Consider the following 12,924-nt stretch of genomic DNA (forward strand, 5'->3'; position numbering starts at 1 on the left):
GAGTCAGAAGACGTGCATTTGCCCTTCGCACATTCGAGGGCTGCTGGGGTGAGTCAGCCTCCTGGGTCCCATCCATGAAATGGGAAGGCTGCTCTGAGTTCCTGACCTACCTTGGCTCCCTGAGGGTCAAGGGCATCTCAGGTGAACATATGGACAGAGTTAAACATAAAAGCAGCATGGACTCATCTCTCTCCCGGACATTTGAGTGAGGGGCTGTCCTGTTAGAAAAGGATTCGGGTCTTGTCAGAGGTGCTGTCAGTGGCCACTGTTCCTAGTAATAGCAGGAGGCACGGGGCTCCCTTCAGGACGCGTTCGTCCCGGCCCAGGTGCTGAGGGCCTCATGTGGGCTGGGCCACCAGAGCCCCCACGACTTCCCTGCACCACGTCACACTTACTTAACCGTGGGCAGCTCTCCCTGACCGCCCTCCAAGCCCGCACACCGGGGCTGTTCGGCAGGTCCTTCAGGCAGTGGGATGGCTCAGAGAAGGGGGCTGTAGGAAGTGTCCTGCCCCGGTCAGGGGAGGATGGGGACCCAGCCCTTGGGCCCAGCTTTGGAGCCAGTCACCTTGGTCCTCGGAGCTTCACTGGGTTCCAACTGGACCTTCCTCCTCAGGCCATAGCTTCTGCTCTGCTCAGGGCTCAGCTGGGCCTCTCCATGCCCAGGGGTGGGTGATAGTTACTGTTTCCAGACTAGGCGAGGATGCGAGGATTAGGGCCGAAACAGCTGATCCTGGAGGTGTCCTGGCGGGATTGGGACGAGTGGAGGTGCTCGGGGTTCTCCGCCAGGGCCGGGAGAGCGGGCGGCGAGTGCCGGGAGGCTCGGGGACGCCTGAGCTTTGTTGTTGTTTCGTCTCTTACTCCCTGACGTGGTGTTGTCATCTCTGAAGGGCGATGCTAACAGGATACACCTGGTAGGGCCGTTGGGCGAAGTAATGCAAGCCGAGAGTCAGAACGGTGCCTGGCAGCCGGTGACTTTCTCCAAATGCCAGTTCACGTTGTTATTTCCCTCCTGCCAGGAACCACCGGGAAGGCGCCGTCCCCACCGCCCCTCCTCACTGACCGCCAAGTGAATGAGAAGGTGGAGAACCTCTCCATTCAGCTGCGGCTGATGACGCGAGAGAGGAATGAGCTGCGGAAGCGCCTGGCCTTCGCCACTCACGGCACGACCTTTGACAAGAGGTAGAGATCAGCCAGCTCCCCTGCCCCACACTCACCAACCTGCCAAAGGGCAAGGGTTATTATCCTGGTACCATCACCATCCCCTCCCCGCCGGGGGGTCCTCAGCTCCAGCGGGGAGGGGCACAGGCTTGCTGTGCTTCTTCCAAATGGAAATTGAAGCCCGTGGCCTGAATCACACAACTCGAGGACTGAAAGATGTGGGTGTGTCTATCATACATTTGGCCCCTGACCGTGGTGTCTGTGTGTGTGTGTGTGTGTGAGTGTGTGTGTGTGTGTGTCTGTGTGTGTGCATGTGCCACTGTCTCCCAGAAGACCCCAGCCTGTCTCCTATTGGGTGGATCTTTATGTGGCATGAAAACACATTCATTGTATGCTGTCATGTATGTGTATTAGGAAGAATATATCCCACCTGGCTTCTTTGTTTTGAAGACAATCTTTCATTGCTCCTGTTGCCAGGAAAGGGCAGTCCAAGGGTTGGGGCAGAGGAAGAGGCCTTACCCACCTGCATGATCCAGGGGGGCTTCATGGAGGAGGAGGAGGGATGCAGAGTGGTTTATCCTTCCAGGAGATGCTGGAGGGGTCCTCAGTGTTTTAGCTTCTTCCCTTTAGGAGCACCAGAGTGTGTGCCTTGTCCCGAGGAAGATTCCTCTTGGGGGAATGTCGGGCTGCAAGCCTGCTCCTTGAGGTTGCTCTGATGAGGAAATGCCCCAATCAGATGGCACAAAGGCAGGGCCGTGAAGACACGGTGCGCCAGCGTGCATGTTGTCCATGGCTACTTTCATGCTACCGAGGCAGCGTGTGTGGTTCCACAGCAACCGTGTGGCCAGCAAAGTCTAAAGTGTGGCCCTTTACAGGAAAGGGTTGCTGATGTCTGCTCTAGGGCAGGGGTTCTCAAACTCGAGTAAGCACGGCAATCCCGGAGGCCTTACTGTTGAAGCACAGTTTGCTAGTTAGCCTGCCCTCCCTAGTGTCTGATCCAGGAAGTCTGGGGCTGGCCTGACAATGTGCATTTCTAACAAGTTCCCAGGTGATATCAATGCTGCAGGTCCTGGAACCTCACTTTGAGAACCACTGCACCCTGCCAGTTTTCTCAGCTTTGGCTGCACATTGGAATCCCTTGGAAAGTTAAAAAAAAAATTCCGATGTCTGATTCCCATCCCAGGGTGCTGATATAGTTGGCCTGGGGGTTTTAATGTATACCCAAGATAGAGAATCACTAGTCTAAAGAGAGAAGAAACCTCATCATAGGTTTCTGGTGGACCCACTGTGTGCCTAGGCCTGTCACAAGGTCTCCCAGAAGCTCCTAGATGGTACATTCTCAGCTCTTCAGGCCCATGCAGGGAGCTCAGGCAGCTGAGGGTCCCTCCATCCTGGGGATTCTCATTCTGTTGGCCTGTGTGTAGCCGGGGCATCTGAACTTAACACGCATCCTGGTAGTTGTGGTGCGTAGGAGACTGGTATTTGGGAACCACTGGGCTGGGGTGACCTAGGACACGGCTTCGGGGGAAGAGACATTCCTTGTCAGTGTGTTCACGGTGCCATTTGCTGTCTGGGCCAGGCCCTACCACAGGCTGAACCCTGACTACGAGAGGCTGAAGATCCAGTGTGTGCGGGCCATGTCGGACCTGCAGAGTCTGCAGAACCAGCACACCAATGCCTTGAAGAGGTGTGAGGAGGTGGCCAAGGAGACCGACTTCTACCAGTGAGTGGGGCCTGCCTGGCAAGGGCTCTGGCATTCACGAATGGCTGCCTCTTACCCTTCCCCATTTCTGGACTTGGAGCCAGGCCTCCTGGTTCTAGTCCTGCCTCTTCCATGTGGCCAGCAGTGTGCCTCAGCAAGTGGGTTTTGCCTCAGTTTTCCCAAGCACGAAGTGAGGCTTTTACCTTTCATACCATCTTTGTAGCCTCAGAAGCAGGGTGGTCGGCGGAGATGGAGCAGGGGATTCAGGGGGCCGGGCAGATAGATCCCTGGGATTCTGGGTCGCTGTCCAGGGCTTTGCTGCGGCTCCTGCCACAGGAGAGGCAGATGCGGCGTGCTCCCTCCTGGTCTCCCGGTGCCCCTCTGAGGGTACTTGCCTGCCCACCTGCTGATATTTGCTCAGACCTAAGTACCTCAGGACGTGGTGGTGCCAGGTCTGTCCCAGGGAGCCCCCCTTGTCTGTGCACCCTTGTTGGTGTCAGGTTTTTAACAAGTGGTCTGGGTCCTTCTGGCGTCTGGCTGACAGCAGGCTTTTGCCTGTCCCTGAGCGCTGGCACCCAGCTTCTGTGGTTCCCGGCTGGGGTATGGGTATAAGGGGCCCGGGAGGGGCTGGTGATGCCTGGGGTGGGGGTGCGGGCTGTCTGGGGCTCATTGTGGGGGGCGGTTTCAGCACACTCCACAGCCGGCTCCTGAGCGACCAGACCCAGCTGAAGGACGACGTGGACACGCTGCGGCGGGAGAACGGGCAGCTGCTGCGGGAGCGGAACCTGCTGCAGCAGTCCTGGGAGGACATGAAGCGGCTCCACGAGGAGGACCAGAAGGAGATTGGCGACCTCCGGGCCCAGCAGCAGCAGGTAGAGTGGGCTGGATGCTGGGTGCTGGGTGCTGGGTGCTGGGTGCTGGGTGCAGGCCCAGGCCCAGGTCGCTCACCCTCCCCAACCCCCCAGCCACTCATCCATCCACCCCCCTGATAATTTAGCAAGTATTTCTGGAGGGTTCGCCTCATGTGAAGCCCTGGGATATGTGAGCAAACACTCAGGCCTTGCTCTCTGGACTCTTCAGTCCCCTGGAGGAGACACATGTTAATAAAATAATCCCAGGTACCCGTGTATCATTACGAATGTTGCAAGGGCTACCAAGAAGGAGGCGCTATGCAGTGTGTATCGGGAATTAGACTTATTCTGGGGCTAGAGGGCTGGGGGGCTGTAGCTTCTTTCCTTTGTACGTATCCCATGAGATTGCAGTTGGAGAAGCTTGGAAACTTTAAAGCCCTGTGCAAATACGAGACGGAGTGGTTATCATCGTTATTTTGGTGGGCGTGTGGCCTATTGCTCTCGCTGCTCTCTGCGTTACAAGTTAGTTTCTTTGCTTTGCTCAGCTCTTGTTTCGCGTGGACAAAGGCATGAGGGGCAGGCCAGTCAGAGCCTGGCTTGCTGTGAGTGATGGTGGCCCCTTCTCCTCTCGGAACTGCCCGGCTGCCCAGGGACATGGCAGGGTTGGTGGCATGTTCTGTGTCCACAGAGGGTTCGCTTTGTGAGGTCGGAAGGCAAGCCCAGGAGGAGGGGAGCACTGCTTTAGGGACGAAGTGAGGCACAAGGAGAAAGTGCTGTGCCAGCCCTTGGCTAGTGCCACGCTGAATGCATCGAATTTCCCTGCATGTCCACGAGCTTCCTAGAGCAAAGGGTTAAGGCTGTGCGTTTTCAGTTGTTCAGAGGCAAACCATTTTACCCCAACAGAAACCCTCTGCAGAAACCCAGCGCGTGAGGCAGGTGAGGATGACTGCGGTGGGGAGTCAGGCACTGGGGCAGTGACAAGATCAAGTCCATGTATTACATGATTCCATCCACAGGAAATGTCCGGAACAGGGTAATCTATGGAGACAGAGAGTGGCTGAGGGATGGGAGGATGGAGAGTGTCTGCTAATGGGGACCGGTTTCTCTCTGGCTTTAAATTGTGAAACTTTTACCAGCTTACAGAAGAGTTTTAAGTACAGTGCAGAGAATTTCCCCCTTATCATTCAAGAGTACGTTGCCAACCTGATGCCCTATCAGCCCTGAACACGCTAACGTGTACCTCTGACTAGCAAGGATGTTCTGTACAACAGCAACACAGGCCCCATCAGGAAGTTAGTGTACAGACTGCCACCCACTCAGCAGACCCCTTTGCGTTTTGCTAATTGTCTCAGTAGTGTCTGTAATAGGAAAAGGATCCTGTTCAGAATAAAGCATTGCGTTCATTCCCCACATCTCTTCAGCCTTTTAAAATCTGGAACAGTTCCTTGGCTTTGACCTGCATGACCTTGATGCTTTGGAAGATTACCAGCCGGTTATTCTGTAGGCTGTCCCTCCACCTGGATTTAGGCAATCCTCACTGTTTGATACCCTCTGAGCATCTTAGTCAGGACCGTCACGGACGTGATGCTGCCTTCTTCTCTTTGCATCCTATTGATTGGGACTTGGCTTGATAGGGCCTGTTACTGATGCTGTTCACTTTGGTCGTATGACTAAGGGGGTGTCTCCAGGCTTCTCTCCTGTAAAGTTACTTGTTTTCCTACCCACCTACCTATTAGCTCATGGTTGCTGTGTTATTCAGCGGGAGCCCCTTCAAGGTTGCTTCTCCGTCATTTTGTCACGTCCTCCTCACTCTGAGTGCTGCCTTGCTCTCTGGCACAAGATGTTCCAAGCCCCTTTTATAATTTCCCTGTCCTTGTCCTGGAAAATCAGCCATTTCTTCAAAGAGCCTTCATTCCTTTTAGTGGAGAATAGTATTTAGCAGTAAGAACTGAATGCTGGGTGTATTCATAGCTCCTGGGGTATCACTGCTCCCAGGGCCTCTCAGTGGACAGAGTAGGGAATGTCTGTGGACACCCTGCACCCCCACACTTACACCTCTCCCTGTCCCTTATGTGTCTATATCCTCAATATGTAATATATATATGGGAAATAGGGATTTACACTAACACTTCCCGATCCAGTCCAATGCTACAATACCACAGGGTTCATTCTAGTTCACTCTTCCCAGTTTTTGTAATTCCCTTTTACAGCAGTGTGAAACTTGGTTCCTGTTATTGTGTGGGTTTTTTGTTGTTGTTGTTAATCCTCACCTGAGGATATTTTTTTCCATTGATTTTTAGAGAGAGTAGAAGAGAGAGAGAGAGAGAGAGAAACATCGATGGGAGAGAGACATTAATGTGAGTTGCCTCCCGCAGGTACCCTGATTGGGGCTGGGGATCGAACCTGCAACCCTGGTCAGGTATGTGCCCTTGAATCAAACCTGTGGCCCTTCTGTGTGCGGGCCGACACTCTAATCACTTAGCATCACCGGCCACGGCTGGTTCCTATTATTCGTAATCTGTTACTTGGTCAGCCCCACTGTGTACCCTCATCCCATCTCCTCTCCAGCTCCCTTCCCACTCGTTCCCTTCTTACCCCTTTGGGCGCCCATGTTCTGTGCATTCCCTCCCCCAGGCCTCGCCTGTGCTTGGTCCCTCCTCATCCTGTGCAGGCCCTGATGCCCACTCTGGGCTCCACGAGAGCTACACACCGACTATGGCTCTAGGTCCTGCTCGGCCTCACTCATGGCTGTTGGGTCAAAAGATCAAATTGTTCAAAAAGGGGAAGGGCAGAACTTTCTTTTCATTTTTATACTACTTTTTTAATTGCAAAATTAATATGCACTTCACTAATAAAAGAATCGAACAATACAGGCTTTTAAAAATAAGAGGTAGAATTCCTTCTGATGTCTGACCCCCAGAAGTAACCACTCTGAGCACACTACCAGTGGAAGGTTTGAGGTTGTTATGTGTGCACATAGAACCCTTGTGTCTTGTTAGATTAGTTCACAGAATGGAACCACACGTCTGTTTTGTTGTGACATTTTTCTTGCTGAATGTATAGTGTGTGCACCGTCCTACTTCAGGACAAAGCCCACTTCCCAGTTAGTCATGGCTGCCGAGGATTGAGTCACAGAGACGCACTGTGATCGCTTCAAGCGGGCCCCTTGCTGACGGACTCCTGGGCTGTTTTCAGTATTTTCCCGTTTAAACTGCTGAAGAACTGGCTTCTGTGTTTGATTTTCTTTCTGTGGTCTTTGTTGAAGTCTTACGCGGAATTCCCAGTGCAGGCTCGGAGGGACCTAAGGTGATGTACTTGGGGACTTAGCCCATGTCTTCGTGAGCCCTCTAATTAGGGGACTTGGTCCTGGGCGAGAGTTGGTAGCCCTGATAGAGCCTTGGTTATGGGAAGGTTTGTGGGAGGGGAGGGACCTGCAGGCCAGGGCAGCAGGAGCCCAGCTGCAGTCTCCCTGCGCCACCCGCCCCACCCCCCCACACCCCCAGGCTCCACTGCCTCCTCTTTCCTTCTGTCCCTCTAACCGTTCAGGACCAGGACCGGGGTGGCGGTGCTGGGGGAGCACTGCTTTAGGGGCGAAGTGAGGCACAAGGAGAAAGTGCTGTGCCAGCCCTTGGCTAGTGCCCTGCTGAATGCATTGGATTTCCCTGCATGTCCACGAGCTTCCTAGAGCAAAGGGTTAAGGCTGTGCGTTTTCAGTTGTTCAGAGGCAAACCATTTTACCCCAACAGAAACCCTCTGCAGAAACCCAGCGCGTGAGGCAGGTGAGGATGACTGCGGTGGGGAGTCAGGCACAGGGGCAGTGACAAGATCAAGTCCATGTATTACATGATTCCATCCACAGGAAATGTCCGGAACAGGGGAATCTATGGAGACGGAGAGTGGCTGAGGGATGGGAGGATGGAGAGTGTCTGCTAATGGGGACCGGTTTCTCTCTGGGGTGATGAAAATGTTCTGGAATTAGATAGTGGTAGTTGCTGCACAACTTTGTGACTGTACCCCAGACCAGTGAATTGGGCACTTTAAAGGGTGAATTGTACGGTCTGTGAATTATATCTCAAAATAAAAAGACTCCAATTATCGCCTTGTCATAAAATTAAAAAAATCAGCCCTCATGAGGCAAAAATTTCCTTGCCTCCCGATCCCTGTCTTCCCTAGGCCTTTCACGGCTGTGCAGACAGCCAGCCTGAGATGACCCCCACCCCCCTTTCCTGCTCTTCCCACAAATGGCGGGGAAGTTTCCCCCCACCCCTCCTCTGTTCCTTGTTCTCCTTTCTTTCCCCACAGCTGTGACCCTTGGAGGGGGTCGTTTATTATAGTGGTCAGTGCGTTTCCCCAGCTCTGTTCAGCGGGACCGGTGCCCCTTACCGTGTGCCACCTTGGGACCCCCACGAGGAGAGGAGGCACAGCTGGGGGGGCTCTCCGAGCTGCCAGGCCACCTGCTGCCCCCGGCCTGGGCCTCCTCACCTTACCCAGGTCCAGGGTAGGTGCCTGGCTGAGCAAAGCTCCGGCCTTGGCAGGTCAGCAGCTGAGGAAGCCGGGAACACGGGGAGGCCCAGGTTTCCTCCCCACGGGCCTGGGGGCAAAGGTTGCCCTTGCTGGACAAGGCCGGTTTTGTTGCCTGGTTCCTCCCACGCCTTGTTCACTTGAAGAGGCCCTTGCGGGGTAAATGGTGCTGTTTGACTTGCTTGTTTGCTTGAGGGATTTGTGGGGCTCCCAGCCCTCTGCATGATTGATCTCCGAGGAAATGAGGCAGCCCCGGTGGGGGTGGGGGTGGGGGTGCGGCGCCACAGGCAGGGGCCTGGGCCCTCTCCCACTTGAGAGCAGCAGACAGGTGGTCTGTGTGAGCGTGTGTGTGTGTGTGTGTGTGTGTGTGTGTGTGTGTGTGTGTGTGTTTGCAGCGTGGCAATGCCATCTCCAGGGTTTCTCAGTCAGAATGCACCACTTGAATTCTCATTTGGGTCAAAAATGTCCATAGCTCCTGGGCAGAGATTGCTAAGCTTGGGTGGGGGCGCAGCGTGGAGGGTATTTTTACGTCGTCGTACTTTACCACAGCAACCTGTATGCTTCGGTAAGAAGAGAAGAGAACCTCAGACAGCAGTGCAGTGTCCTCCACCCCAGGCTCCCCCTGGAGCTGACCGACCTCTCTGAACCGCGGGATTACACCCCTGGGGACACTTTCTGCCCTACTAAACCTGCAACACTTTGTTTTTTATTATCTGCTTTTTAAAAAATCTAAGAATATATCCTAGGTCTGCTTCTATTTTCTGTAAGTTTGGAACATCCAACAAGATATTACACAGTTTAGGTGTCAATAACTTACTGGCCCCCTCTGCATGTGCTGAGAGTGGTTGTCTACTTCCCTATTACAAATGCTTTTTTGGGGGACACACTTACATAGGTCCTTGCGCTCCCTTTTGCATGTGTGATAAAATTTGATTCTTAGAGGTAAAATTGCAGGGTCCAAAGCATTGCTGTTCTCTATCAGTAGGTTCTGCCAATTTATTTGGAAAATGTATAAGGCCTCAGGAGACTTCTCTCTGCACTTCCTGGCTCTGACCCTGCCTTTAAATATACTTGCTTCTTTGGTGATTCATGAAAGTTAACTTTTTCCAGATATCCCAGGAAAGGAGTTTCATAGCCTCCCAGAGAGGCCCAGAGAAAATGCGTTTCTGACCAGGCTAGGGCGGTTGTGTGGGCTCTCTGTGCGGAGCTGCTCAGGCTGCGGCTGCAGCCGCGTGGATGCACCCAGACCCGGCTGTGTGCCTCCCTGGTGACACTGCTACCCTGCCTCCCAGGCCCCTTCCGCACCGTCTGGAGGGCAGGCATCTCTAGACTGCTGCCTGCCCGAGACGAGAAGTTCACTGCATTCTCATTTGAGAATTCTGGGCCCAGTTTCAATTCTCTCTCATCTGGACTTCCAGTATAGACTTGGCTGGGAAGCTGAGCATTGGATTGGTGTGTGTGTGTGTGTGTGTGTGTGTGCGCGCGCATGTGCAACTTCTTACTACGAACATAATCTACAATAATAAAAGCGTAATATGCTAATTAGACTGGACAGCCAAACGACCTTCCGGATGAAGCCGGGCCTGCGAGGGCTGAGGCAAGCTGCCGTGGCTGTGAGGGCTGAGCCCCTTGCATGAATTTCGTGCATCGGGCCTCTAGACTAATGATAAAACGGAAAAAATCCTAGACTAATGGGATAGTTTTTTTGAATTCTCTGGAGTTAACTTTGGCTGTGCTTTCCCCAGATTTCTTCAGATGCGTTCGATTACCTTGGCACAGGCATGTCCTAAGGCCTCTTCTAGACAAAAGTTGAGACGTGTTTGGGGCCCAGGAGCCTCTTTGAATATGTGGATGCTGCTCTGTGGGAAAGGGTTGTTCTGCAGCACTCCGGGCTGGCTGGGAGCTAGAGGTTAGACGTTGGGGAAGGTCGGTTTCAACTCACAATAGGCCAGACCTTCAGGCAGGCCTTCTCGTGCAGTTTCCACCTGTGGAATGGCTGGAGTCCTGGCCCAAACAGCACAGGTTATCGGCCTGATTCCCCTGGCCCCCCAGTTCCTGGATCCCACCATGTTATCACAGGTGCGGTAAGCCTCAGAGGGGATTCCTGGGTCTGTTCTGGGATTTTTCCTGATCAATCCCGTCTCACTGGGACCTGGTGACCCACCTGCCCTGTTGGTTTCTGGGTTGCCATGCAGCGAGGTCCAAGCTCCTCGTGGGGGACTATTTTCCATGAAGAAAGGTCAAGGCACGGTGTAGATCGCGAATTCTATCGTGGAGGTGGGGTGGGCTCTGCTGGCTAACGCCAGAACAATGTCTTTGTTTGTGTCATTTCGAGGCCGCCTTAATGAAGCTTGAAAGATGGGACTGCCGGAGAGCATTTGCCAGGTCTGCGCAGGGCTGCCACCTTGTGGGAACTCCGGGAATGGCAGCAGTGCCTTTGTTCTGCAGAAACCAGTTGACTCCTTTGGAGACCTTGGGGTTTTCACCTGGCTTAGGGGATATTTAGAGAGTAAAAAATTTAAAATGACTTAAATATATATATATATATCTTTCAGAGAGGAAGGGAAAGGGAGAGAGAGATAGAAACATCATTGATGATAGGGAGTCATCGATCGGCTGCCTCCTGTGCGCCCCCTACTAGGGGTTGAGCCTAGCCTGCAGCCTGGGCATGTGCCCTGACTGGGAATCGAACTGGTGACCTCTGGGTTCTTGGGTCAATGCTCAACCACTGGGCCACTTGGGCCTGGCGAAATGATTTTTAATTGAAACATTCAAGGTACTGCCCACAAGTCAGGGCAATCCGTCCGAGAAGCTGGACTTGTCCAGATGTGAGTAGAAGGCACTGGTGAACCCGGAAGCCAGGAGAGCTCTCCACTGGCTCCGTGTGGGCACACGTCCCCTGGGCACCCTCCTCATCGCTCAGTGATGGGCACTGTGTCAGGCGATGTCCTCAGTGTCCTCCAGCTGTCATTGCCTGCACTCAGGGACCCGGTTCTAATTTGTCTGGGGACTCATGGGAAAGAGTAATGTTGTATTTCCATCTCGTACCATACACAAAAAAATATTCCATGTAGTTCAAAGATTTAAATGTAAAAAGTAAACTAATACTTTAATAAAAATAATAGAATGCCTTCCTGGTCTCAAGGTAGGAAGGAAAGAACTTTTGAAATAAAACTGCCAGCCTGGCCGATGTGGCTCAGTTGTTGAGCGTTGATCTATGAACCAGGAGGTCATGGTTCGATTCCCAGTCAGGGCACATTCCCGGGTTGTGGGCTCACTCTCCAATGTGGGTATGCAGGAGGCAGCCAATCAATGATGCATTGATGTTTCTCCAGTTCTCTCCCCTTCTCCCTTCTTCTCTGAAGTCAATATAATGTATTTAAAAGAACAAAAAACACTGCCAAAGCACAAACCATAATGGAAATGATTGATAGTTTTTACAATATTAAAATGTGGAAGTTTAGTATAGTGAAGGTACTACAAGAAAATTTAAGAGACACATATTGGAAGAAGATACTGGTAATAAATATAACTAGGAAAGAATTAGTACCTGGAATCTAAAAATAAATCCTACAAAAAAAAAAAAGGAAGAGAGAGAGGTAGAGAAAATGTGTATAGTCAATATAAGGAGGGCTGCTCTGTCTTTTTAGTAATCAGAATGCAGTGGAATATCACTTGTCTTTCCAGAGGAAGGAAATTCTGTCACATACTTCAACACGGATGAGCCTTGAGGACATTATGCTGAATGAAATCAGTCAGTCCCAGGAAGACTGATAGTGTATGACTCCGCTTCTGTGAGGTGTACCTATCGTAGGTTCATAGAAACAGAGAGGAGAGGGGTGGTTTCCCGGGCTGTGGGGAGTTGTTGTTTAACGGGCCCAGAGTTTCAGTTTTGCAAGATGAAAAGTTCTAGAAGTTGGTTGCACAACAATGTGACTAAACATAACACTACTGACATGTGCACTTATGTGTGGTTTATCACAATTAAAAACGAAAGGAAAAATCTGACAGTATGAAGTCTTGGTGAGGATGTGTTGAGGACGGTGACTCTCAGAACTTTGCCCACAGCTGGTCGATCCTACGTTGGTGGACAATGTGATGTTGTCTAGAAGGGGTGAAAAAGTCCACGTCCTGATACCCAATACGGGGCCGCTCTGCTGCCAGAGAGAAATCCCTCAGGCGTGGGAGAGCAGACGTGTGCAACAGTGTTCATGGCAGTATCGTTTATAACAGCCAAAAAACCCCACAGAACCCGCCTCCCCCCAAAATAAATGGAGACAACGCAAATGTTCATCCGACAGAAGAGGGAGAATGTGGTTTCATACCGGGAGATGCTGCCTGCACCCCTGCACTCAGTCTCAGGCACGTCAGGTAAAGGAAGCACACACGATGCCCTTAGAGAAGCACAGATACCACTGCGCCCACGGGGAGAGGGTCGGCAGCAAGTTTAGGGGAGCGATTCCTTGCGGGAGGAGGGGGGCGGGGAGAGGGCGATGGGATGAGCAGGGTGCCTTGGGGGCTTTAGCAACACCAGTAATACTGTATTTCTTTGAAAATCAGTTTGACACGACGAGATGTTGAGATTAGAGCTAAGTGGTGGGTACTTAGAATTTTGTTCTTTTATTTGCTGTGCTTTTTCTTTATGTTTGGAAGAGACTTACTAATTGTTTTAAGAAAGGGCTTTAGTGGGTG

At 52.3% G+C, this 12,924-nt stretch overlaps 1 protein-coding gene across 1 annotated transcript in view; it reads left to right on the plus strand.

Moving 5' to 3' along the window:
- DLG5 (discs large MAGUK scaffold protein 5) overlaps positions 1 to 12,924 on the plus strand; it is a 112,227-nt gene that overhangs the window by 58,686 nt on the left and 40,617 nt on the right. Inside the window, exons 3-5 of the mRNA XM_008145304.3 lie at positions 1,017 to 1,179; positions 2,738 to 2,881; positions 3,549 to 3,732. Coding sequence (XP_008143526.2) covers positions 1,017 to 1,179; positions 2,738 to 2,881; positions 3,549 to 3,732 — 491 coding nt within the window. The remainder of the gene's footprint in view (positions 1 to 1,016; positions 1,180 to 2,737; positions 2,882 to 3,548; positions 3,733 to 12,924) is intronic.

This window comes from Eptesicus fuscus, chromosome 17 (assembly GCF_027574615.1).
Source record: "Eptesicus fuscus isolate TK198812 chromosome 17, DD_ASM_mEF_20220401, whole genome shotgun sequence".
Taxonomy (NCBI): domain Eukaryota; kingdom Metazoa; phylum Chordata; class Mammalia; order Chiroptera; family Vespertilionidae; genus Eptesicus; species Eptesicus fuscus.